The 26645-nt window shown below is 48.2% G+C and overlaps 7 protein-coding genes across 7 annotated transcripts; 2 read left to right on the plus strand and 5 right to left on the minus strand.

The window, feature by feature from the left end:
- Window positions 1-572: 572 nt before the first annotated feature.
- On the minus strand, window positions 573-3628 carry PMT1 (Dolichyl-phosphate-mannose--protein mannosyltransferase; the record flags this gene model as incomplete). Its single annotated transcript, XM_031148500.1, has 5 exons — window positions 573-1148; window positions 1203-2669; window positions 2717-3000; window positions 3047-3336; window positions 3393-3628. The coding sequence occupies 5 exons, from the start codon at window positions 3626-3628 to the stop codon at window positions 573-575; spliced, it is 2853 nt and encodes a 950-aa protein (XP_031006754.1).
- Window positions 3629-4951: 1323 nt separating this feature from the next.
- Window positions 4952-5668, minus strand: LHYA1_G003532 (Uncharacterized protein; the record flags this gene model as incomplete). Its single annotated transcript, XM_031148501.1, has 4 exons — window positions 4952-4996; window positions 5164-5244; window positions 5302-5478; window positions 5573-5668. The coding sequence occupies 4 exons, from the start codon at window positions 5666-5668 to the stop codon at window positions 4952-4954; spliced, it is 399 nt and encodes a 132-aa protein (XP_031006757.1).
- An 886-nt stretch (window positions 5669-6554) lies between these two features.
- ptr-2 (Palmitoyltransferase) lies at window positions 6555-8604 on the plus strand (the record flags this gene model as incomplete). The annotated part of the gene is made up of 2 exons (XM_031148502.1): window positions 6555-7760; window positions 7807-8604. The coding sequence occupies 2 exons, from the start codon at window positions 6555-6557 to the stop codon at window positions 8602-8604; spliced, it is 2004 nt and encodes a 667-aa protein (XP_031006756.1).
- Window positions 8605-9738: 1134 nt separating this feature from the next.
- Window positions 9739-11652, plus strand: AIM9_5 (Altered inheritance of mitochondria protein, mitochondrial; the record flags this gene model as incomplete). Its single annotated transcript, XM_031148503.1, has 5 exons — window positions 9739-9781; window positions 9839-9890; window positions 9941-10265; window positions 10320-10731; window positions 10781-11652. The coding sequence occupies 5 exons, from the start codon at window positions 9739-9741 to the stop codon at window positions 11650-11652; spliced, it is 1704 nt and encodes a 567-aa protein (XP_031006751.1).
- Window positions 11653-12207: 555 nt separating this feature from the next.
- CMT1_0 (Alpha-1,3-mannosyltransferase) lies at window positions 12208-13650 on the minus strand (the record flags this gene model as incomplete). Its single annotated transcript, XM_031148504.1, has 2 exons — window positions 12208-13427; window positions 13482-13650. 2 exons carry the CDS (start codon window positions 13648-13650, stop codon window positions 12208-12210), a joined length of 1389 nt encoding a protein of 462 aa, XP_031006750.1.
- Window positions 13651-15122: 1472 nt separating this feature from the next.
- On the minus strand, window positions 15123-16269 carry ayr1_1 (NADPH-dependent 1-acyldihydroxyacetone phosphate reductase; the record flags this gene model as incomplete). Its single annotated transcript, XM_031148505.1, has 5 exons — window positions 15123-15180; window positions 15233-15727; window positions 15843-16011; window positions 16095-16147; window positions 16229-16269. The coding sequence occupies 5 exons, from the start codon at window positions 16267-16269 to the stop codon at window positions 15123-15125; spliced, it is 816 nt and encodes a 271-aa protein (XP_031006753.1).
- A 5805-nt stretch (window positions 16270-22074) lies between these two features.
- Window positions 22075-23502, minus strand: RRT8 (Outer spore wall protein; the record flags this gene model as incomplete). The annotated part of the gene is made up of 7 exons (XM_031148506.1): window positions 22075-22150; window positions 22217-22241; window positions 22291-22361; window positions 22618-22691; window positions 22744-23247; window positions 23308-23383; window positions 23456-23502. 7 exons carry the CDS (start codon window positions 23500-23502, stop codon window positions 22075-22077), a joined length of 873 nt encoding a protein of 290 aa, XP_031006752.1.
- Window positions 23503-26645: the final 3143 nt, after the last annotated feature.

Below are 26645 nucleotides of genomic sequence, written 5' to 3' on the forward strand. Positions count from 1 at the left end.
ATGATTGGTTCAATTTGATTTACATGACAACTAGAAGCTTAGAGAGGAAGAAGTGAACCTCATGGAGACCCATATAAACCCGCCATTAGGCCTTACATTGTCGCTCGTGACCGGCCTTCCTTTGATATAGCACACACCTGCCACTTAACTCCTATAATGTTTTACGGCCGTCTCTGTAAAAAGAAGAAGCCTTGTGCCGCAAGAGTTGTGGGGAATATGAAAAGCGGCATTAATTTATAACATGCCAGGTAGTGCAGAACATTAAAAGTTGATGATTTAGTGGCGCTTCTCTCTATCTAGCATAAAGTGCACAGGGCTTTTAATAAAGACGGCCGTTAAACACTATAGGAGCCAATTGCATACCTACCACCAAAGTCAGAAGAGCAACTTCACCTCACGAGTAACAGACACGACCCGGCGGGCATCGGAGTTATAGATGTATTATTCGCTGTATGCACCCTAGTATACATCGCCAACCTCCAAACCCACTTTCCTTCCTCCCACCCAAGCCCAAACATACAAAAGAGGATTTTTTTCTTACGATACTATTCAATACACAAGCATCCACACATCTATGCAGCACCCGTAGCCTCATTCCCCTCACTCGCCGGCTTGGCCGCGCCAGTCTCGGACTTCGCTACACTCTCCTCCTTGCTCTCATCCGCCTTCACCTCCCTCTGCGCATTCGGCCCATCCTGGCTATCTGGTTCCGGTTTGCCCGCTGTCGAAGAATCTGGTCCATCGACATCCGGGTGCGGCGGCGCTACACCGGCAGCTTCAGCTTGTTCAGGGCTGATTTCGTTACCAGCTGCGTCGACCATGCGTGTGCGTGTCTCGTAGCGGGTTTTGAAGCTCACTTTGCCCTCGAGCGACTTGACTTGTTCTTCATCGAGTAGGTTACCATCTTGGTCTCTGTACTCTACTTTTTCTTCACGGGAGAGCACGCTTTGTCCTGGTGGTGGTGGTTGTTCAGGGGGTGGGGATACCATGGCTGGGGCTTCAGAGATGTCTTGTGGTTGTTCGACGAGGGGCTGTCGAAAGCCGTCGCCGAACTGGGGGATTTGGGCTGCCTCAGTAGGGACCAGAGGATTTTCGGTCTTGTGGACGTTGTCGTTTACATTGATGGATTGGGAGGAGTATTGGGAGTACTGTGGGGGTCAGCTGTGTCCTCGTATAGGAAGGCCGCGGGAGGGGGGACGTACATCTGTGAGGAAGGTGTTGCAGTCGAAGTCCCATGAGTCGAAGAGCTTCACTGCGTTGCAGGCAGACTGCGTCCATGGGTTGCCATATGCTAGAGGAGAGTAGAGACCAAATGCAACAACACTCAACGACAAGAAGATGAGAGCTCCGAGACGTCCAATAATTGGGTTTTCGCGAAGACCAACACCTGGAATACGAGCCACAATGTAGTCGTATATCTGGCAAAGGGTGATGATGGCAAAGTAAAGAGCTGGGAAGTAGTGATGGAGGAAGAGTTGACGTTGCATCAGGTAAAATGGGAAGTAATGGAACGCCCATCCGAGAACCATAGTACCGACTTCGTAATCGAAGCGCTTGAAGATCGAGTTGTCGTAGTCCTTGAATCCTCTCTGCCATCTCAGAACTGCGAGACCCTTGAAGACAACGAAGATTGCAACTGCTAGGGTAGAGCTCCACCAAATGATAGGGTTACCAAGGAGGTAAATCTGGCGGTTGTCCTTGCCCCAGAAGTTGATACCACGCTGAAGAATAGGCCAGGATGGTGGGCGAGAGTCCCAAGCGTGAGATTCGACGAGTCCAGCATTCGTTTGCCACATGACCTTCTGCAATTCCCAGAATTTACCAAAGAAACCCGGGTCTCTGTAATTAACCTTCTCGGCGTCTTCACCAAGTTGAGGGTGTTCGTTTTGTTCGATGTACCAAACGCTATTTGGAAGGGTACCTTGCTTTGCGCACGTAACTTCTTGCTGTTCTGAAGCCCAGTCAGGTAGTTTGACCTTGTGTGAGAACAAAACACAACCAGTCATCACATGCACAAGCCTGAACTTGGTCTGGATAGTTCGAAGGCGGTTTTTGGCCTCCTCTCCGTCGGACATCTTCTTGATGATCTCAACTCTGAAGAAGTCATTAGCATCACCCTCGAAGCCTTCATACCCATATGCAGATACTTCATTTTGCCATTCGGCCTCGGTAACAGGTGGGCGGACATCGTGAGAATGGAGGCGGCGGTGGGTTTGGAAGTGGTACAGCTTGAGAGTGTCACCATCTTTGATGAAGGTTGGAGGGTTCTGAGTATCCCATGCATCAGAACCGTTGATGGGCTGTCCAGTGATATCAAGCGGCTGAGTCTGGTTCTCGAGGAGCCAAACGTTGTTCTCATCCTTGTGGGGGTAGAGAGTGATCTGCTGCTGCTTGCTACCGGTTGGGTACATGAGGTTGTGCGAGTGCAGGTATCCTCCTTGGGTTGCGTGATGTCTGATACTGACTCGGCTACCGAATCCAACATCGACAGGAACATCCTGCATAGACTTGGAGTTGAGAGTAGCCTGGAACTCGGAGCTCATGAATCCATCTCCATCACCGGGGTTAACCAAGCAGAGGAAATGGATCCCGAACATTGCCATGTAGAATGTTACTGGGATCACAATGAGGCAGAATATCCTTGCCACGAGATGCTTGGCAAATTTACGCTACGCCGATCAGCAAGATCCCTGGACAGGTGGGGTTGAGGACTTACAGGAGTAACTGTTTTATAGTCTCCAAGTAGAACCCACAACTGGAGAACAGTCAAGCTTCCAACCCAGGCGATTGTGAAAAGTCCAACCCATTTAACGCTGGCAGTTGCACCCAATCCAAGACCAGTCATTGCAAGCCAAAACCACCAGGTTGGCTCGAAAGCCTTGGAGGGGCCTTGTTCATGTTGGTTCGTGAAAGAGGTGAATGCCAATGCTGTGAAAGCGGTCATGATCATGAGGGGGGAGTCGAGGAGGATCAAGCGTGCCTGGGTAAGGAGACCATTTTCTAACTTGGTCAGCAATTGCCTGGGCAGGGAAAATGGGATACTTACCAAAGACAATCAGACACGATCCCAGAGCTGCAGTGACAGTTCTGCATCCAGCAGCCTTCAAAGTCAAGAACATGGTAGGAACCAAAAGAATACCGCAGATAGCTGGGAGCAATCTCATGGCCACATATGGGACACCAGGCTCCAAGTAGTCCTTTCCTATATCTTTAAAATCAAATTCTCCATCAAATCCAGCTAACCATCCAGCTAATGTGAGGAGTAGTTTTGCGAGGGGAGGGTGGACGTCCATGAAGAATTTGCCTTTGATGTATTTCGATGCGAATCCTCCGAAGCTGTTGAAGCGCCTATTAGCAATTGTTCGCAGATCTTGGGGATCAGGAGAGCTTACTGGACTTCATCGAACACTACACTGCTTGGCTGGTATATTCTGAATAGCCTCACAATAGCAGCCAACACCGTGACCACCAGCATGACCTGATAGTCGGAGCCAGGTAAAAGGAAGATATCATGGTCCTTCACACCTTCCGAGGTGTAATCGTCCGACTTCTTCACAATTTTCTGTGCCGACGGGCTTCGTGGAATCTTTCCCACGGCCGAATTGGCAGATTTCGAAGGTTTCGCCATATTTGCGATGTGTTTGTTGAGATGTCGAGGAGAGGCTGACGAGGTCTTGAGCTTTCACAGCCCACGCGTACTCCTGGATTCACACCAGGCCCTGCAGCGTTCTAATTGTCGCAATCCGTAAATGAATGTGGAGAAAGAATCGCAGACAGAATTAAAAGTGTTATTGCATCGAAATCCACAGATTATTGGACAGGTTGAGGTTGGAGGTTGGGCGTGTCGTGGTGGTAGAAAGAGGAGGGCAACTTTTTGGGGTGATATCGTATCCCTTTAATCGTGGCATCAAGCCAGATCTTTTCCGCCGAGTCCCCCCTGACATGCATGCAGCTGAAGCTCCAGAGCTAGTCACGGCTGGAGGAGTCGGTCTACTTTTAGAATCACGAACAATTAATTTGGGGTCCATTCTATATTTAATGAACTGGCATTATACTACATTTATCAATCTACCTTTGCAAGAGTATTCCAGAAGAATGTACATCTTTCCATAAGGCTATTCTTCTGTGTTATATGTTTTTATAGGACCCAAATCGGCACTCTTAATTTAGAACCACGAAGTACAAATAGGGGAAAGCGTCTGCACACATCCCTGTTCGCTGAACAAGGCTGAAACATATCAGTTTGCTTTGATACATGAATACAGATTAATATTGTCGTATATCTAAAGTTGTTCACGTCGTGTCCACCAGCGAGGAACACCAAGGGTTATTCCCCCTCAGTTGAAATCCACTCGCAAATATTCTCGCGTGCCTTTTAAAACGCACCGGCTCGTACCACCAAAGTCTCGTGAACAAGAAGTTCAACCAAACCAAAAAACGAAAGCTCTACACACACATCTCATTACATTTGGATCAGCCCAAGGCATGGGAACAACTCACCCGGAGTCTTTGTAGTAATTCACAATTGCTCCCATCAGTACGCTATCTCCATCTTAACACCTGGTCGCGAATGGGCTGCTATTCCGCGGCTATCTCCATAGCTTTGCAGGAGATTCTTAGCCTGCATCTACCAGCTCTAGGGACCCTTTCGTTGCAGTCAGAGAAACTTGTTTGAGTGTTTAGGGAGTCAATCCCATGTTGCCGGTGCGCGAAATTTGTATTAAACATACATCACTCGAAGACGCCACTACCCAAGCACTTAAAAATGTCTCTTCTGAATTTGAAGTTACCCTAATTGATGCAGTAGGTTTCATCGCTTTCACGTTGGGATATATAATTCCTTTAACATCATCATTCGGTAACACGCAAGAACAAATTCCAGTCTATGTATCTACATCGGGACCTCTCCAAACACCCACCCCCCATCTACCTCTTCCCAATCTCTACCAAGCTAGTATCCATCTTTACCCCACTTGTTGTACTTCTCGTGCAGCTCCTAAACAGTCACAAGTTAGCATTTATTGCGTCTGCCAATGCATTTCCAATTGTCAGGTCTGCCCCTCAAAAGAATCTGCCCAATCCGCCCTTCCCATGCATTTCCACCACCCCAGGTCTGATGTTCTCCCATTCCCCAAAAAATATAACAGGACAGGGTCTTCATACCTTTGGCAAGTTGACATTGGGCACGATCACGCTGTGCAAGGCGCTTGGAGCGTCCTTGGGAGGGTTCTTCGGGTCGCCACCCTACGAAAATCATTAGCATAGGACACAATAACTTCTCCAGGACCAACAAAAACCAACCGGGTGATACTGGTATTTGAATTCTTCTCTAGCCTCGTCCCCTTTTGTGCTCTCCGTCTGCCATGGCATGCTACCCTTCGCAATATTGACCTTAGCCTCGGAAGTCGACGATGTAGGCTTGCGACCAAAGTAGAAACCCGCGAGGCCGAAAGCGCCAGACATGACTCCAAACAAGACCTATATACGCATCAACCATGCAGCGATTAGCTTATGACCCAGTCTCATTTCAATTGAAGCTGAAGGAGCAGGAGGGAATGGGAATGGCACATACAAACAGCTCGGGATCTCTGCGGGCTCCCTTGACAGAGACGTGGCCTGTGGCGGCCTTTGCGCCCTGCTGTGCGGCTTTTCCTATAGCTCCAGACATTGTGTTGTGATGTATTCGAGGGTGGTGGAATTGGATGTGGTGAGGTTCAATGGAAGTGGTTCGATTCGGCCATGGATGGAAGTTAGGTTGGATTGCTCGGCAGGATTTAAAGATCACGTGATCTGACCCGCCAAGTTGAGTTTCTGCCGAGCCAACGGCTCTGCAGTGGTGGGGGTCTGATCGTTTACACAACGCTATGCTATGATGGACTGGCTTTTGTACATCATAAATCATATGTTGCAGGTAATTGTATTAATATTGTAAGCCTCTGTGTAATACTTCTTCTATTTTCCTCCAATCAAAATCTCCTAAAATGGTTCTCAGTGCCTGGTACCTGCAGATTTTACACACACTTGTCAGAATATCAGAAACATTGCCCCCTTATTATTATGCAGGCCAATTATACACGTTATGCATTAATCTCCCCAAGTGGTCCTAATGCAGTAATCGAGGGACGGCCATGCCATGTCAGGACTGGCTGGATCGTAGTCGAACGCTCGGACTATTTCGTGCCCCCTTTGCAAAACTCCAGCTTCTTGCTTTTTGTGCCAGCGATGGTCCAAGCCAAACCTTACCTTCCCTTCCCTCACACCCACCCACTCACCCTCCTTGTAAAGCAAAAACAATTCAGATCTGGCATCATACTCTCCTTATTGTGACCACAGGTTCAACTCCTCTTCGCTGCACCACCACCATATTCACATTCATCCGTCCTTCTCTAGCCGCCCCTCACTTATGGAAATTTAATATCCCCCTTTGGCGCGCTAATCAACCACCATACGACGCTGGCACTCCAACACCACTTGATATGATTACTTGAGAGATGCGGGTTAAAGGAACGCACAGATAATACAAGGAAGAGGACGTTTATTCCTCCAGCGCTGCGATGGCGTCTCGAAATAATTCTGCCATGTCGCATTCCTCGGATACCGACAACTTCCCACATCAACATCTCGAGGCAGGCGATACTGAGAGTGTATTGTCATCGCGCATGACCGATATAGCCTCAGAAGATGGAGGAGATCGTGTCGCAGATTCTGCAGTCCGCCCAACCCCACAAGGCTACCGACGAGGCAGTGCCCAGGCTGGAGATGTGGGGTCGAGGCCGAGTACTGCTGTTACAGCAGTCTCGTCACAACAAAGGGCATGGTCCCAAGCACCTCCATCTCGAAGAGGACCTCCTCCCCTTGCACAACGGGGCAGCATATCTGGTTCGACTACATCTGGGGGTCGACCTACGAGCGCTACCAGTAGAACCCATGTTCCGTCACTCTCGTCCCACGCCTTTTTCCGTCCGATGAGCTCACAACGACTACAAGCGCAGAGAGGATCTCGACCATCATTGTTACAAAAAGCACCGACCAATGACGGCTCTGCCGAGGGCAACAATGGCGTAAGGAGGCAGAACAGTGTCACCTCGGATATGACAAGGCAGGAGGCACCCGAGGAACGTCCACCTTCGATAGGGACTGAAGTGTCGGAGATGACTGAGAGAGTGACAGCTAATACTAGCCCTACTCATGGATACACATCTACAAGTAGTCCTACTCAAGAACACAACACAACTGCAAGCCTTTCAGAGAGCGCGCGACCTTTACAAAGACCTGCAGGCAATACCAAGAAGCTTACTTTGAACGTGGATGGCAAACACAAAAGTGGCGGACTCCCTACACCTGCGAAATCTCCACGATCCTTTCGTTCTAGCTTCTTACTACCTACTCGAGGGGATGATACGAATAGCCCCAATCGTAGCTCAAAAGGGAGAGAAAAGCTATCTTCAGTAGCGTCATCACCAGGCTTGACTCCAACACATGTCTCGAAGCCGACTCCAAAGACGCCAAATCTTGGAAACAATTACCAATACTTTACCGGCAATACCCAATTCTTTTGGGGGGGACGATTACAAAATACTCGAGATAGACCTATCAGTATCGTCACCGGTTTCCTCGTGGTCCTGCCAGGAATCCTTTTCTTCATCTTTTCAGCGCCTTGGTTATGGCACAACATCTCACCCGCGATACCCATTGTATTTGCCTATGTGTATTATATCTGCTTATCTTCTTTCCTTCATGCATCACTTTCAGATCCAGGGGTAAGTCCCCGGTATCCACATGAACAACAAAAACTAACTTCTCCAGATTTTCCCCCGCAATCTCCATCCAATGCCACCCCCAGACGAGAATGAAGACCCCCTGGCTCTCGGCCCACCTCAAAGCGACTGGACCCTAATAAAATTCTACAAGAGCTCAGAATCAATGGAAGTGCCAACAAAATACTGCAAAACCTGCAATATCTGGCGCCCCCCACGCGCCCACCACTGTCGCGCATGCGACTCCTGCATCGAAACCCAAGATCACCACTGTGTATGGATCAACAACTGCGTAGGCCGCCGCAACTACCGCTATTTCTTCACCTTCCTTACTTCCGTTACCATTTTCGGTTGCTTAGTGCTCGGTTTTAGCCTTGCTCAAATCCTCTCTTACAAAAACTCCCAACATATCAGCTTCACCGATTCCATCTCACATTTCAGAGTCCCCTTCGCAATGTTGATCTACGCTGCTCTCACCACCCCATACCCGGCTTCGCTCTGGATCTATCACATATTTTTGATGGGACGTGGGGAGACGACGCGTGAATATCTAAATTCTCATAAATTCCTCAAGAAAGACCGCTACCGTGTTTTTACGCAAGGCAACGTTTTGAAGAACTGGCTTGTGGTACTTTGTCGGCCACGGCCGCCTAGTTATCTAGACTTCAAAAAGAGATACGAAGAGGGCGATCCGAGGTTTGGGGAGAAGAGGGGGAAGAAGACGGCGCCGGTCAAGGAGGAGTTTCAGGGAAAGGGGGTTGGGCCGGATGCTGCGATGGAGATGGGCGATGTGACGGGTGAGAGGGGATTTCAAGGACCGAGTGCCGTGAGGGCGGGTGTTAGATAGTGCGTGCGTGCTTTTTATACCATACATAATTTTCTCTTTTTGTGTTGAGCGTTTTAGCGGATGGATGGATGGACTGGGGTTGCCGGGGAGGAGGTGGGGTGGGGGCGGGAGATACCTTGTTTGGATAATCGGGGAAGATGGGGGGTAATGTGAAGTGATGTTAGTTTTATGACGTTAGCAGGATCAGGACTGGCTTTCTTGTACCATATCGTAGCATAATTATGTTGGACTAGAACTAGAGCGTAGGTATTATAGTATAATCGGTGGAGGAGTGGAAATTCTTTCTTATCCGAGAGTATGTGAAAGTGGTCTACGGATAAAGGTCTCGATTGTAATAGCATAATAAAGCTTTGCCACCAACCTTTGATCCGTAGATGATCTAGTACTGACATGGTGGTGGTTGTTCAGGCGATCAAATAAAATTTGACTTCCAAACCTACAGCATACCCAAAATCCTTCGTAGCAAACAATGCACTGTAATCGGCGAAGCCACTTGCTCACTGATGTAATTTCACAGGTCGACCCCTTTTCTTTGGCTTTTTGCACGCTTTCCCGTCGATCCTCTAAGACAGCGAAGTATTGGGGGTAATGTTTCGCGAACGATCACGGCTTGATTGACTGTCACCTTCCTCTGGAGACGCAGCATTATAACATGTATGCTTAGAGACATAGTGGCTTTCCAACCCCTGTGAAAGTCCAGATTCCCCTGGCTTACATTGCTGCGAGACCTGAAAATCTAAATCAGGCAGCATCTTATCGATAACTCTAAAGATCCTCTTAAGGTGAGTCGGTATCCATATGTCGTAGATATTCTTTTTAAACTTGTATGATGCCTATTTCTCCTTGCTATCCTTGCTAGTGAAGTCGAACTTTTCAACCAGGTAGCGGTAAAAGGTGGTTTTGTTTCCGTTGATCACAGGATAGTGACCATAGATTCTCACCGTCCGGTTATCGTGCGAGATTGAGTCTTCTTCATCCTTCATATTGGGATGCAATCAATGCTGTTCCCACATCATGAGAAAACCCTCCTCTTACATTTTCCACCCCCTTAGATTGATTTCCACTCGTAAAGCTGTTTGGGGTAACGGCCCCTTGCACCGTCAGCAACAAGGCTCTCGCCGGATGATGAAAGCCATGGCAATGCCCTTCTTTCGAAAGCAAAAGGATGACGGTTCGGGTAAGCTGGGGATTTCCAGTTCGAGTCCAAGAACGTGTTGCTCATTTCATACCACAGAGGAAGAAATTCCAGAAGAAGAGCTTTATCGATACACTCGATACCGGTGGCTGTACGACCCCCGACTTGTCTCGTATCATCAAATGAATTAACAACATCCAGGTGCAACGAAACTGAAAACCTTGCGATGCGTTATCGCAAATTCAAAGTATCGGCCCTTGTAGATGCCGCCGTCAACGCTGTTGGCGACGATGCTACATCTTGTAAGGTTATATTTTCATCGATCCCGAAGCTGCGGTCGTTTAGAATCGAACCTAATATTGCTACGATCTCAGGTGTGAAGCTACTGAAATGCACCGAAGGTCAATACAACAAGGCATTTCTTATGACTATGGATAATGGAGCAGAGGTTCTGGCAAAGATTCCTAATCCGAACGCTGGTCCGGCTTTCTATACGACTGCCTCTGAGGTTGCTACACGACATTTTGTATGTGATTCATCACGCTGGCGTTGGTGATGAAGTTCTGATGGTCTGTTTTAGCTACGTACAGTCTTGAAGTTACCCGTCCCACGCATATACGCATATTCTGCAGATCCCCTCAATCCAGTCGGTTCCGAGTACATTATTGAGGAGAAAGCAGGAGGCAAACCACTAGGGAGTCTTTGGTATCAGTGGCAACCAGAATCTCGACTCGATCTTGTGACTCAGCTCGTTGAATTTGAGACAAAGCTAGCGTCGATTTCATTTCAGAGACACGGTTGCATCTACTATAAGAAGGATCTGGAAAAGAAAGGTCTTCCGCCCTATGAACTAGAAGCTAGGTCTTTATCATCTGATGGTCCGACGACGCGGCTCAACTTTGTGCTAACAGAGGGGTTTGCATTTGGGCCTTTGACTGAAGCAAGATTATGGGAACGCGAAAGAGCGACGATGAATTTAGATCGAGGTCCTTGTAAGTTATCTACGTCCCTTTGAGATAAGTAGTCTGCTGACATCACAAGGGAACACTCCTTCATCCTACATGGCAGCTATGGGAATCAACGAGATACAATGGGCGACGGCATACGCAAAACCCCAAATCAACGATTACCCATCTAATGAAACGCCCGACTCTCCCGAGGACTACATTTCACTATTGGAACGGTACCTTCAACTCGCCCCCCACCTGTCGCCTGGTCCTTTCCGAACATCGCTCTCGCACCCAGACCTTCACCTCGATAACATATTCGTTGATCCAGACACAAAGAAAATAACTTGCATTATTGACTGGCAATCGGCTTCGGTATCTGAGCCTTTCTTCCAGCCTAGTATTCCGCGTATGCTTATCCCAGTCGGCTCTTGCTCCCCTGGTGAACGATTGGAGGCTGCGTTAGAAAAACCTAATGCAAGAGAAGACTCCAGTGGGACTCTGGATCTGCTCAGCCATTATCAAAAGCTTAGCAGGCTTACGAATGAACAACGGTGGGCCGCGATCAATCTACACAATCGTTCGCTCCTGACCGAACCTGTATCTTTGATCTGTGGCGCGTGGAGCAGGAATGATATATTTTCTTTTCGTCACGCCTTGATACACGTCGTTGCTCGATGGAACGAAGTCGCGACGGCCTCGACGCCCTGTCCTATCCAATTTACGGAGCGCGAACTAAAGCTTCACAGCGATCAATTAGAGCTTGCAGAAGGTCTTGGAGAAGTCCTGCACCAACTTCAGAACGATAACCTGATCCCACTAGGCGGCATGGTTCTTCGAGGAAACTACGAGCAGGCTATGCATATCAACAATAACGTTAGGAAGATGTTTATCGATATGGCTGAGTCAGAGTCGCAGAGAATTCTCTACTCACAAATTTGGCCCTATCAAGACCGAGATTCGTGAAGATATGATTTGAGTTGTCACGATGTGTTTCAGGTCGAGCAAACAAAAAGGGTAGCATAGTCTGCGACAAATTCATAAGTCAAATTGTCAACACCAGCTATTTAAAGTGCACTCTGCCAGTCGGCTGCTTTAGCCTCTATTCCTCTCAACTGGAGATGCCTAAAATATATGCTATTAATATTAAGATATTAAAAGTCTTTATTGCGATACTTGAATTGCATCGCGAACCGCATCACGACCTTTCTAGTCTTGTGACCTAACGTAGCTTAGTCAGCCAAGAGGCATAACCTCTTCGCGTCTACACCACCATGAATGCTAAGCAACATCAACCAGTATCAAGTCTACTTCGTAGTATAGAGAAGTGATCACGGATATCAAACCTGTGATACCAACAGTTCTTAATAGAATATTTATCTTATATCTTAATATAATAGATTTCGAATCATCGGTGAGGTGTTTGGGTATCCTATATGCAAAGCGAGGAAGAAGGCTTCCACTTTATCCTACAAGTGAAACAAAAAGTCTATCAAAAAACGCCCCCGCTCAAAACAAATCCTATGCATCCGTCCTTGCTTCTAGGTATTCATCCCACGGCCTCCACTCTTGCGTGTCATAAGTATGCATACACTTCACCTTCTTTGGTGGTTTCGCCTTCCACTCGATCCTATCATTCCCTTCTCCCATAAGTAAAAGCCCCGCCACATCTCCCTTCCCCTTCTTCACTTCCCGCGCCCTATCATCCGAGTACGCAAGGTTCACAGAAGGAACCACCGCGATCTTCCCATACCCCAAATGCCACATTTCCTTGCTAAAAATCTGTGGCTCGCCTTGAAAACACTCTCCCTCCTTCGAATCCCGAAACCTGATCTTTCGTTCAAGCAAGGGCTTTGCATTGAAAACAGCACCGCCGTTCCAGCACGCAAATACTTGAAATGGCTGGAGGTTATCGAAGCGATCTTGCGTGGGCTGATCATTCCAGAAAAGATTCCACGCATCATCCCAACTTCCATCAGGAGGTATCTCGAAAAAGCTGTCACCGTTCATGCCGCGCGCAACCCAAACATCGTAGAACGTGGGGTCGCGCCACAGATTCACCCAGTCCATCCCACACGTCATATCTGCTTTTTGGTACACGCGCTGGTGTATCAACTCAAGGATATCTTCCATACACAACGATACGTCGTTGAGAAATACCACGGTGGTGTCGTTCGTGCTGTACTGGTCGGAATGCTTGATCATAGGCTCTAGAGCCTCGTTGCGGAGATCGGCTAGCCTTGCTATTCGGGCTCCGGGGCTGGCTAGTGGATCCTTGTCGTCTGATTTGAGGGTGTAATCTATTCCTGCATTTTTCAGAACGCTGCTCAGCGCTTCCAGAACTTCAAGGGTTCCGTCATCAGATCGCCCTTCCACGATTGATAAGGCACATTGTGCAGGTCCGAGGAACCGTATGGCCTCGACGATCGATCCTAGGAGCCGGGGAAGAATGTGAATACTGTCATGCAGATTTACAGCGAAAAAGTACCGTCGTTGCTTTCCCAAGGATGTGGAGTTGGACGGGGTGCGAAGATATTCATATCGACCCTGAGTAGGAACAGGACATTCTAATCTGGGAAAACTCGTGTCGTCCGGTGTCATGATAGCTTTTACATAAGTTGGAGCGGCTTGAATGAGGGTGATGTTGCCACCTTCTTTCACCGGCGGATCGACCTCAATCAGCGTGACATTGACATCCTTTATCGCTGGAGTCTCTGCACTCAAACTAGGATCACTTTCTGCTGTAATATTGGGTTAGCATTTGTAACAAAAGTAGAACTACAGATTTTACCTACTTGCAACACCATTCCAGGCCGCAAGGTCATCACTGGGCACCGGTCTGCCAAAAGGAGAGGTCGTCAGAAGCCCCAGGTGAAGGGAGATAAGAACAATCGCTAGGACCAAAAAAGCAAGCTGAGCGACTCTATAGAGACTGAAGATGCGAAAACGACGAAAACTAAACATTTTGTACCAGAAGATTATAAACAATCGAAATCATACCTCTCCATGTAGTATTTGTGAGATGGAAAGCTAGCGTTGGTGAGATAAAAAGAAGAGTGAAATTCAACCCGTGTGGAGATGTAATTTCTAGGCTAATTTCTCTTGTCAGCAGCCAAGCGTGGAGATACGTACCACTACCGACAAGGCTGACCAATGAGCAGGGGTTATTTTGGTGGGCAGCGGGATCTCCAAGAGCATGGAAGCGAGTTTTATATTTTACCCCTGATGCAATCCTACGCATGCAGCCACGCACGCCACATAAAACAGCAATTAATAGCGACCGATTCCAATAATAGATGAATAGGGGCTAGTAGATATCTTGAAACGCATATCACGTGCTAAGTACCTCTGATTAGTTCGCGGGGAAAATATCCCCTGGAAAGGATCTACTCGCTTTTTTTTAAGTCTGAAACTGGGTCCTTCTAGCGTGGAAAGGACAGATCCTCCACTTATAACTGGCTCTTTACCCTAGCATAGATCTGCATTGCAGCAAGAAAGACGAAAGTTAAAGCTCTCAAATTGATGCTCGTGTTCAAAGAGATTGGCTCCATCCAAGCCTCTGAATGGTCACAACAGCAGGTAATGTGGAGCAAAAATGGACCCAGTTTCAGACTTCAAAAAAAAGAGTGAGTAAACTTCTGACAAGTAGGATGACGTAGTGTTCTAAAACGTACGCTAGAGCTAGGTATATCGAGATGTATTTATATTTATATTTTCACTTCCCCTCGACTCTTCTTTGGAGGGCAATGAAAGCCAATCGCCAAGGCGAACATTATTCGAAGCTTTTGCAGCTTATATCAATCAAACCTACGAAGGTAGAACTCGATACGACAGTGCAACATAGTTACACAATGAGAATCCAATGGCGACCGCGGCAGCCTTAAACCTGCGAGTTTAATACTTGAGAATGAGAGCTTCCCCAATGGCTCTGTCATGGACGATTGTATCGGCTTCAGAAATTAAGGTTCTTGGCTCGAAAACGGCGAAGATATTGGGTGGTTGATGTTGGGATTCAGGTTCACATCCTACTTGGCCATCATACATCGGAATGTCTATTCTAGTTCCGGCGTTGAGGCTCTTTTGTACCTCAAACTTGTTTGAAACTGTTTCCTGTCAAAATGTATATTTGTCACAGTTTGGTACAGTATTAATACTAGGGTCTTATTGACTAAGAAAACTACAAGGAGAAAAGCTAGAAGTATAGAGGTGGGAAGTTGGGGATAACCTCAAGAGCACGAACCATGTCCCTAAGCGAGTCGATCCGTAACGTGACAATATTCTGATGATCAGCATAACCAGAACTTTCCTTCTCACCTCGCAGTAGACAAAAAAGAGCGGGACTTATTATTATAGTATCGACTTTTGATGTCCCACGTAATATGACATATTATACACAAATGCTGCTTTCCTGACCATCACAAGCCTCCTAACATCCCTCAAACAGCCTTCTTCGCGCCCATAACCAACCGCTTCAACCTAACCAGCCCAAACATCCTCGGCATGACCAAATCAAAAACCCACCCCCCCAATCCAGCCCTGCACAAACCTAATCAACCTCGCTCTATTCCCCTCCCAAAACCACTTCTTCGGACACTCCCTCAACGCTTCCCTAACCACCCTCTCAGCATAAACCCCCGCATCCATCGCCCCCTCCTGACTATGCGTCAGCCGCCTCTGAAACTCCTTCTCAACATCCATATACAGACTCCCTTCCGGCAGCTCCCTGTGCGTCCTCGCAATACGACTTCTCACCCCACCAGTTACCACAACCATGACGCGCACTCCATACGGCTCCAGCTCCACGCGCAGCGTGTTTGACCACGAGTGCAGCGCCGCCTTGGACGCGCCGTACACGGACCCGAATGCATACGGCACGATGGCGGCTACGGAGCCGATGTTAAGGATTAGGGACGGGGAGGAGGATATTAGCAGGGGCGTGAATGTTTGGGTTAGCGCGATGATGGAGAAGAAGTTTGTTTCGAAGGTGTGGCGCGCTTCGTCGAGGGGGACGTCGAGGGCGGGGAGGGTGAGGTTGCGGCCGCTGGGAAAGTTAGCTCTTATTCTCCCATCTGAGTTCAGATACCGGACTCGAGTAATGCATGACGGTTCTGTGGCTTGCTTTTCCTGTGCACCGTGAGGACGTTGGGAGGGCATACGCGTTATTAACCAGAATATCCAAACCCCCGCCCGTCAACGCCTCCACGTCCACCTTCGCAGCCTCTATACTGGCGCTATCCGTCACGTCCAGCGCAAGCGTCGACATGCCCATCTCCGAAAGATCTGTGATCTGACCGAGGTTTCGGGCCGTGGCTATGACATGGAGACCTGAGCCGGATTAGTACAGTACAGTATAGTATACGTGAGTAAGGGTTTGTTGAGAGGGCGTGAATGAGAGATTTATTTATTACCTTTCGAGTGGAATTCCCTCGCCATTGCATTTCCGATTCCTCCGGGTGCACAGCTGTGTATACATATGTCAGTATGAAATTCTCAATGGATGGTGTACAAGTTTTGACCGGATGAGAGGAGATGAGATATATACCCCGTGATCAACACGCTCTTTCTTCCATTAGCCGCGGACATGGTGGACCAGGTCTTCCTTTCCTCTTGACTTTATTAGACGATTGAAGAATTGGGTTTCTGTATTGAGTGTACCAATCACAATTGAGATAGTGGAGAGGGGAGCTCGTCTGCTCAGAGATGAGACGTCGACGTCGTTGTCTCAGCCTCGCGATTTTCTACTCCGTACCGAGCCGAGGCACGGGGCACGTCAGCTTTCTATCTGTATCCGTCTGATAAGCAGCCCCTAAAGTGGATACGAAATACCCGAGTAGACTGAGGATTAAAATTTCCATTTCCCTGGTTCCGATTAAGTTTGCGGATGTGAACAACTACTACTTGAACCTGAGCTAAGCTAAGGGTGAGCATATATAAGCCAAGGACCTACCCCCCAGCCGGACGTCCTTTTCTTTAGATCCCTCCATACCAGGAACAGGCAATACAATAAAGGACAAATGGACTCCTACCCCCATTTGCTCGTTTTCAAACTCAAATTCATCGCTCACGCTGCTGGATTTGGAATCAAAGTCGTTATCGGAGCCGGGCTAGAGACGGCGGATTGGGATATAATGCTTAGGTGAGGTGAGATCTTGTAATATCGAAATGATATAACTTACTATACACTGCAAGCCCTTGCGTATCTTTATTTCGCTCTACATTTTCCCCTTCACCTAATAACTCGTGTATTCAAATCCACCGAAACTTCCACTTTCAGCAAGTATCGGTGCAGCACTGGGAGGTTTGTCCCAGGCTCCCAGCACCGGATTCGGGATCGCGGGCCGGAGGTATGGCGCAACAGCCTATTAGAGGTAGGATAATAAGCTCTGTACCTAGGTAGGAATTAATGATGAATAGAAGCTTATCCCTCCTTTTAACGAACGCAATCGCCGTGACTTTGAGTGTGCTCGCGAGCGAGGATAAGGAAGAATATGACGATGTCTGTATTATATGATATGTAGGAGGATACGGAGATCGTCATATCCCCTGAATCTCGACCCTTGACTTTACTTTAACTAGGTACGCATGGGTATCCCCCATACCTTTCGTTTCCCCTACTCACACACACACAAAAATGCACAAATAAAAAATCAAGTTCTATTGATCTCCTAATCGAATAAAACTCAATTTATCCTATCCAATCCATTAACCTAACCCCCCTCCCCCTACACTCCTTTCACCTCTAAACATATTCAAATACCTCCACTCCATTTCATCTCCAACCAAGCAACTATGACAAAAGAAACAAAAATCCCATTCTCAAGCAAACGGGGGAAGAAAAAAGGGGGGGAGTCAAGACTCAAGAAGCGAAAATTGTATGCTATGTAATGAATGTGCGATATCGAGGTTACTGGCCATGGTGTTTCCACCCATAATCACCGCCTTGGGGCGTATGCTGATGACCAGGGAAGCCCATTATGAGGCTACCCGGGGTAGGCTGTGGCTGTGGCTGTTGCACCGTTTTTGGAAGAGGCCGATGTGATGAGTGTTGAAGTGACTGTGGATGTTAGTTACCGTGGATGTGATTAGAAGAACAGGACGGGAAGTAGAACAGGAAAACTTACTCGGGTAAGTAGGTGGTGGTGGGGGAGTGTAATAACTCTCAGCTGAAGTCGTCGTCGTCGAAGCTCCACCTTCACCCTCGGTACAAGTATCGGTTGGCTCTGAGCTTGAGCTTACAGCGCCGCTGTAGATCGATGAAGCAGAAGTTGAGAAAGTACTGGTCTCGGTGATCGATGAAGAAGAGCTTGTGAGGGTACTGCTCCCGGTAGCCCCCGCCGCCGCCGTCGAGTTCGATGCTGGGTATGGCACACTCGATGTAGCCGTGGTAGCGTACGACGAGAGCGGTGTGCTTGTGCTCGTATAAACAGTAGTCGACGACTCATACGTGAAGCTGCTTTGCGTCGATGATGTCGAGTTGGCAGTACCAGTAGACCCGTCTACCGTGGAGCTCGAAGCCGATGGGTATGTGTACGCAGCATATGACGAGGCCCCCACACCGCTATCTGCTGTAGACGACGTAGGACTCCCTGTCCCCGTGGCCCCAACACTGCTCGTGGAATTCGACGCTGTTGGGTAAGGTGCGCTTGAGTATCCGACGGATGAGGATACGGTGCCCGACACCGTGCTTGAGTGATAATGATAGGGCTTGGTTGTGCTGCCTGTCAAGCTGCCAGTTCCTGTAGCCCCAGCAGCGCTTGTGGAATTCGACGCCGTTGGGTATGGGTAAGGCGCGCTTGAGTATTCCGTGGATGAGGATATGCCGCCCGAGACCGACACAGTGCTTGAGTGGTGATGATGAGGCTTAGTCTTGCTGCTTGTCGAGTTGTAGGCTGGGTCACCAGCGCTTGAACTGGAAATGGACGTTGCTGTTCCACCAGCAGATGAATAGACAGATGTGACGCTCCCTGGGACTGTCGGGCCAAGCGAGGACGTCGAGTTCGCGGGTATTGGATATGGTGCCGTGCTCTTGACTGTCGACGAGATTACACTCCAAGACACAGAAGATGAGGCAGGCAGAGGTACAGTGCCAACTGAAGTCGGGTAGCCACCGGGGCCTGTTGAGAGAGCCGCTGATTCCGATGTCGAATTGGAAGTTGGGTACGCGTACGGAGCCGAAGAGGATTCGGAAGATGAAGTGATGACCCCAGAGACAACACCCGTACCAGTGGACAATATGACACTGGAGCAGGTCCCAGTGAAACTATACTTAGTTCGAGTCTTTGATTTCGTATGGTTCCTCGAAGCGTAACCAGTAATTGATGAGCTTACGCTTCCAGTAGGCAAGATTGTGACCGTTGCGTTTGAAACCGTATAAGGAGCGGAAATTGTCCCTGCACTGCTTTCAGATGCACCAGTGCTCAGTGGAAATGAGCTTGAGCTCGTGCCTGAAGTAGGGAAGCTCGCCGTCGTTGAGTTGGGGAAACCGTAGGGAGCTGATGAAGAAGTCACGGCCCCAGATGAAACTCCTGTACCAGTTACTCCGCCCACTGTGCCAGAAGAGCTGGGAATCTCGCTAGATGTGGAATTGTCATACGGCGCGGAGCTGGTCAAAGATGATGGATACAAAGAGCTTGAGAATGAGCCGGGCACCGTCACCGTGGTAGTCTGATAAACAGTTATTCGGGTTGTCGTTGTGATGTCTGGAGCGCTTGCAGAATTCGAGTTGCTTACCAAAGATTCTGAACTGCTGTATGCTGTCACAGAGACTGAAGTTGTCACATGCACAGTGGTGGTGGCACTACCACTGCTGGGATCCGGGTAGCCGTTTATACTAGACGAACTGGCAATGGATGCAGTAGATGTATGAATACAAGAGCAAGCCGACGAGATCTTCCAAGGGTCATCATGACAATTCGAGACAAAGTTCGGCAGGGCGGTTGTATTGGGGTAGCTGCCAGCTGTATACGATGCGCAAAATTCTGATCCGAGAGATGAGACACCGATGATCTGACGAAGACAATTGTTGTGATGGCAGTCATGTGGCTTAGTCGTGGGTGTAGGGGGAATATATATTGATGTTGCTGATGGAACATAAATATCCGAGGTTGAGGGTATCGAGGCGGTGGAAGACCCAGCAGTGATTGACCCGGAAGACGAAGCAGGGTCAGTACCAGACACGATATACGAATATGAAGCCGACGACAGGGCAGTAGAGGCTACGCTCGGGATGTAGCTTTCAGAAGTAGCAACAGAAGAAGCTAAACGGTGTCAGTTAGCTGCCAAACAGTAGGGATTAAGTTCACTTACGGATATACGCCGAATCAGAACTGGATGTGGTTTCACCCGAGGCTTCGGAGGTCTCAGATGTAGAGGACGACAAAGTAGAGCTAGACGTGCTCTTGATTGTCGGGGACGGACCGTAACCGCCATAGTTATATCCTCCATTTCCGAGAGTTGAAGTATATACCCCATAGGTTGGAGGTGCATAATCGTTATCCTTTCGAGCTTTGAGCCATGGAGCAGCTTGGGTAGCTGGAATTAAGGCTAGCAGAATTGAAGTGGACGCAATGCCAATGTTCAGAGTTGTGATTCTCATGTTTAACTGATAGCACAAGTTAATATACGCATGTATGATAGGAACACTTGAAATAGGAGAGCTTTTCGGTGCTTTAAAAATGGAGTGATAGAATGGAACAAGTAGAAAAACTTACGGAAAGTCTTCAAATGGATTTGGATTTCTTAATTAGTGCCACAAGAAAGTGAAATGCTGTCAAAGCAGGTAAGATGTGACGAAAGGCAACTGATCTGTTAGTCGTTCATGAAAAACGTCACGACGACCAGCACGAGAAGACAAATGAGTGTCGATGAAGAAGGTTAAGGAGAAGAGAGTCAAAAGAGAGCGGATGGAGAGGAATATGAAATATATGAACGTTCCAAGAAGAAGTGCTATTGAATAGCACCGGAATCACCTGGCCCACTCCCTTCCCGTTCCCAGATACCAGAGCATCATATCAGAAGCCTTTTTTTTCATTTGCTTCATCAAAGGGGGTGAGAATTTAGCCAACCAAGATTGAAATAACCGGTAGTTGGATTCCATCATAAACTTAGTACACACTTTTTCATGGGTTTCCTAGTACTTGCGCAATATGCTTATGGCAGGTACCCGTTTTGTGACTACTGCACAGTTGAGATGGCAGCGAGCTTTCCATGGAACAAAAACCAATTACTGCAGAAACCTGTACAATCATAATCCAAGTACATGCTCAAGTAATGGGAACATCGCAGAAGCGACGCTGTACAGTAGAATTTCTCCAGCTCTCGATAGTGTTCGAGTAGCACTTGCCGAGGAACCATGCATACTTACCAATCTGACGAGACAGGGGTAGCGTGCGGCTTTCCGTTGCATATGGGATTGATATGCTTGTTCCTGCATTTTGGGTCGATGCCAGTTCGATTTAATTGTGATCGCTCGATTAAAAGTTAACAGTTCAGTTGATTGAGTTCAAGCCATGTTTCGTCTAAACAGCACGTTGCTTAGCGCAGAAACTGCATGCAAGCTAGGTATTTGTGTATGCGACAGCACATGCCTAAGGTCAGCAATAATTTCAAGCCAGGAGAAGTGTTCATCTGATCTGACCTACTAGACTTAGGAGAGGAGAGGAGAGGAACCCCGCCTCGTGAAACTCACGAGCCGCTAACCTGCATATACACACTGTGACAGCCGCGAGAAGTCCTACCGGACCGCAGTCATGCTGCAAACGCACCGTTGGCTGCGGCTACCGACTTAATATCTCGAGGAAATACTCCGTTTGATTGGTAGATGCCAAAGTGGCATTTGCAGCGGTTGTCTGGATCTCCGCTTTCACTGCAGCTGGAGACGCACCTGATGCTGTGCTGTCTTCTTTGGGTTCATTAGAGTTTCTTAGACTTGATGGATTCACGACTTTGCAAAGGCAATGCTGTGAGCTGTGCGCGTCCAAATCACACGATCTTAATGCAACGTTTGCATTATCTAGATCGTGATGCAAGATGATGATACCCAAGAACCGAAAATGGCACCGCCTACTTGATATCGCCGAGTACGGTTGTGGTCATCATGAGTTTGCCATGCAATAGGTTGGATAAAAACAGTGATATTTCCTGTCATAAACGTTCGTTGATTCCCATTTCCCGTTCCCGTCCTCAGACGCCACGCTGCGAAGCTCATTCAACAAACGAATTACGAATTGTAAAAGGAAAAGTGGACTCGAACCGACAAGTTGAAGATGTGGCGGCTGGAAGAACTCGAAAAAGTAACACTCGTGCCTTGGAAGCAAGTCTGTATGTAACGACGCGATCGGATGATGGTAGTACAATCGAGTCTACATCTCGGGTGGCTACAGTCTATACTTAAGCGGCCTTCTTAGATTCATCCCGAGTTTTTGGGCTCTGCATCTCGGTCATTGAAGTATTATTGCTTTCAATACTGTCCAGCCAATTAGAAGGGGGTTTCCATGGAAAAAGAGGGGGAAAAGCAATAAATGTGACTTACTCGGCTGCCCACAGGGCTGCACCAACTGTGAGTTGTCAGTAATGGGGATCAATTGTGGTGAAAAAGACTCATACCAGTGTTGGTGAAGGCGAAGAGAATTGATGCAATGGGGATCAACTCAAGGAGAGTGGCAATTGTTCCGAATCTATTTGGTGTCAGGTGGTTATAATGTAGCGCATTGTGGAGACGCATTAATGGCGGGGGGGGGGGTTCAGGGCGACGGAACCAGTATACAAGCACCGGTATAGAACATTCTCTTTCTCCGACAGCCACATCCACGCTGCATGGTGGCGCATCTTGGCGCATCTTGGCCGTCCGAGCACTTGTTCAGATATAGTGTTCGACACGTGGTGGATATTGAAGTCGCCTTGAATGAGACACGGAATGAGAGTTAAACTTACGCGGTGTAAGGAGCCGTGTTCTCCTTGAGCCACTGCTCTCTCTGCGAGTTGGACCAGTTCTTCAGTTGAAAGTACTTTGGCAAGGTCAGCAACCGCGACTTTACAGCAAGGAAATTTGTGGCTTACGCGGGTGTGCACAGCATTTCCTCTAGCCTTTCCCTGCAACAGGACAAATATGACAGTGCCCACAACCGGGATGAAATTCAAGGGCAGATACATGACGTATCGGATTAAGGCTGTAGGCGTGAACTTCTCAAACGGACTCTTAATTAACTTTCCCAGCTTCGCAATCGGATCATTGAAATTGCCGGCCTTCAACTGACGGCCCTCGGACAAGACTCCAGTCTGCTTCTTCGCAACCAACACACCGTCAAATGTATCCACCAATGCGTCTTGGATGAGGAAGTTCTTCGAGAGGAGGGTTATGATAGTAGAGGATTCGGACAGCGTGAGCAGGATGGTGGTGATGGCTGCGAGGGGTCCATTGACGACGGACAGCACAGCTGCTTGGGGTAGGTAAGTGAAAACGAACATGAAGGATATGACACCCAAGGAGAGGGTCATGGTAGGAGCGAGTTTCGAGAGGAGGGGCTTCCATAACGAGCGGTGGGAAAGGAAGTAAAAGATTCCCTGAAGGGAGTCAGTCAAGTGCCTCTGAGAGCGTCAACTGGATGGAGGATGATGGTGTACTTTGATGGGATAAAGGTATGCTCCGGATCTAGCAGCAGATTGTGCCAGTGCCTTTGCCTTGTTGAAGTCCTCGACGCTGTAGATTTGGATTTTAGATTAGTACACAAATGTATTGCCGTAACAGACAGAGGGGTCGTAAAGCACTCACGCAACCTCCTTGGCCTTGGTCTTCGCGCTGTCGATAGAGCTTGACATATTGGATGATGAGGGGAGAATGATTTGATATCAAGAGGGGTTGGAAGAGATTATTCGGGGAGAAAGTTCTTTGGTGTTTTGGTTTCTGGGATTATGGAGGGTTTTGTACTTGTGGGGGTTTTTTGAAAGTGATCATATCATCATCCGCCTCCCTTCCCGCTCCAAGCAAGCAAGACATTGTGCATACCAAAGTATTTCTTGTCAGGAATGAGCTAGTGGAGCTCTTAAGCCGGTGATGTCATGGCCGCTAGGCTAGGCTAGGTACACTGGACGGGTAGCTTTAGCGATAGATCCTCGTGATTCAGGGGTGGCAGGGTCACGAGACCATGCAATTTGAACCTTACCTTCGCCTCTTTAACCTCCATTCCATCCTCAGCTTCAGAAGTAATCTTCCATGGCATAGCCTAAGGTAGTCATCTATGGCCAGTCACGATGTGTTGTTATATATTTGCGTGTCATGTGGAAAGAATCTCATCATCATTAGTGTTGCTCGCAAGCGCAGATGCACGTTGGATTTATGAGATGCGAAAGCAGGCGCGGCTGAGTATGTTGATTCCAAAGGGCACATCAAGCGACGTCGAGATCCTCCTAATCAATGGTTGGTCACACCTTCAACTTCACCTTCGTCGTCTTGTCATTTTGTTTCTTGCTTTCCAATTGAGCTTTACAGCCTGTATGTATATGGAGTCAAGTCTCTGGTGACATTATCCGACAAACAAGGCAGGCAAATGCACGTGATAGGCATCACTCCAATGTCTGATGGTGTATCACCATTAGTCCGGCTTCCATAACATTTGGTGGTAGGACCAATTAACATTGTGCTGCGTATCATGTGTTTTCGTGTTCTTTTCGCGCAAGGGGCCTTTCCATCGCTCCTTGGAAGCTTGGAAGCTTCTATATGTGTAAACAGATTCCACTTCACTCTGCTGCATCATCGGTGCAAACAAGCATCTTCTATTCATTATTCACATTCACATTCCCAAGCCACCTAGCATAGCATAGAATAGCAAATCTTAGATACGCAATATCAGTCTCGAGCTCCCACGACGATGGCCTCTGCTTTGGACCAGATAAAACCAGCTGTCAATGGATACGTGTGTACTGCTGTGGGAGGGAACATCCCAATACTGGATCGATGGATGGATATAATGAGCCAAGTCATGCAACCAGCAGGATTGAATGAACGACACGATCGAGCTAGTAGGAATAAGTGGGGAACTGGAAAGGAGAGGGGTGCGATGGCAAGCGAAGGAAGGGGAAAGAAAGTCGTCATTCAATTTCCTGGATTGAATAACACATTCACCTGCTCCTATTGTTGTCATCATTCTTTTTGCTGTCGTCATTATTCTTGTTGTCATCATTGTCATTGCTGTCAATCCCATTCAGACGGTCATGCCTCCTCGCTCTTCCCATCCAAAGGGGATCCCGGCATCGGTGAATGTTCCTCCCTCCGAACTTCTTCTGAACCTCTCATCTCCTCCCGACCTCCCTCCCGACCATCTTCCAACATCCACAACAGTCTTGTAACACCACTCTGTCTACCTTCCACCATCGAACAGCGAGTACAGTATATCCCGAGGAGACGTGTCCTGGTATTCGACTCGAAGCATTGGTTGAAGTCTGATAGAGCCTTGCATCTACTCGAGCACCACAATGGCTGACGAGTTGCCGACCATGAAGAACCTGTTCCCAGAGTGGTATGCGTTTCAAGCTGTCGAGTGGAATGTCAATGAGCTCAAGGATAAACGATGCAGCTTGATCAAGAAAAAGGTATATCTCCATCCCAACAGCCATCTGCTCTTGCTAACTTCGTTCCCTACAGCTCAACAGGCTGGAGATTGAAGAGCAATTGGGCCATAGTGCCGATACCATCCTAGCTCAGATCGAGCAGCTCGCATGTGATAAAGAGATCCGCCTCAGAGCGCTACAAAACAAGATGACCGACGCCCTCGCCCATCTTGACAAGTTGAAAGTCAAGGCCAAGGCCCGTCTCCTGCAACTAGGCGCGCTACAGCGTCCAAGTCGGGAAATGGATTGGGAACGTGACACTGATTCGGGAGAGGGCTACGTTGTTGAAACCGGATTTGAACAACGTAAGTAGCTCGCGAATCGTGTTACTCTCAAACTGACAGGTTCGAAGAGATAGGTGAAGCTGAGGATGCTCTGTCAAAGGTCCAAGCAGAGATCGGAATGCAATTCACTCGAGAGGTGATTATGACGAGCAAAGTCCATCATGCTGTCACGGCTTTGGCGATTGACAGCAATTTTGACCCCGAGACGACTGTCAAATGGCTTGAAACTACCAACAAGAATGGTCTGGAGATACAATATGGCCACCGGCTGTACACAAACACCCGTGCTGCCAGAGAATACATGACTCACCTGCTTAAGCAAGCTATCCGGAAGCAGGAAGAGGAAGAGGAGGAGCGAGCGGCAGTCTTGGCGGGCCTGGAACTGAAGCAACAATACGAGTTGGCCAAATTGCAAGAAATGCACAAGAACGAGCTTCAGAGAGCCTTGGCTAGAAGTCTCTGGGGTACCTCGGGTCTTTTGTTACACAACAATCCAAAGCCCGAAACGTCATCCACCAGCCCGGTTTCTAATGCCAGCAACTGGACCCCGTCATTCAAATCCATTGAAACCATTTGTGATCATTGTGAGCGACCTGGACACGAGACGGAAGATTGTTGGGAACTTCATCCGGACGGCAGACGCCAGGCATACAAGAATTTGAAGACTCGTGTATGCAACATATGCAAGCGAGCCCATGATAAGAATTGCTTCGAGAGTTTCCCAGAGAAGCGTGCCGCATATTGGAAGTGGAGTGGACGAGGATTGTCGAAATGATGATGTATCCACTGGAGGTGAATGTTGGGCGCAGGGCGACAATTAAGTTATAGCAATTGACATGCATCTGTCTTCTGATTCCTGCCTTTTCGTTCCTTGATCCTCACTCCTCACTCCTAGCTCCTTGTATCTCCCATCATCTTCCAAACACTCTCCCACCTATCCCATCACCCCTTCAACCGAACCCCAACTTCCAAACAACTAACCCTCCTAACCCTACTCCCCTCTTCCCCCCCTCCCTCAACCAGCACAACATCATCCACAGCCCCCACACTCCCCGTCCTTACCCTCACCAC

The sequence above is a fragment of the Lachnellula hyalina genome (genome assembly GCF_007821495.1).
Source record: "Lachnellula hyalina strain CBS 185.66 chromosome Unknown contig00039, whole genome shotgun sequence".
Classification (NCBI taxonomy): domain Eukaryota; kingdom Fungi; phylum Ascomycota; class Leotiomycetes; order Helotiales; family Lachnaceae; genus Lachnellula; species Lachnellula hyalina.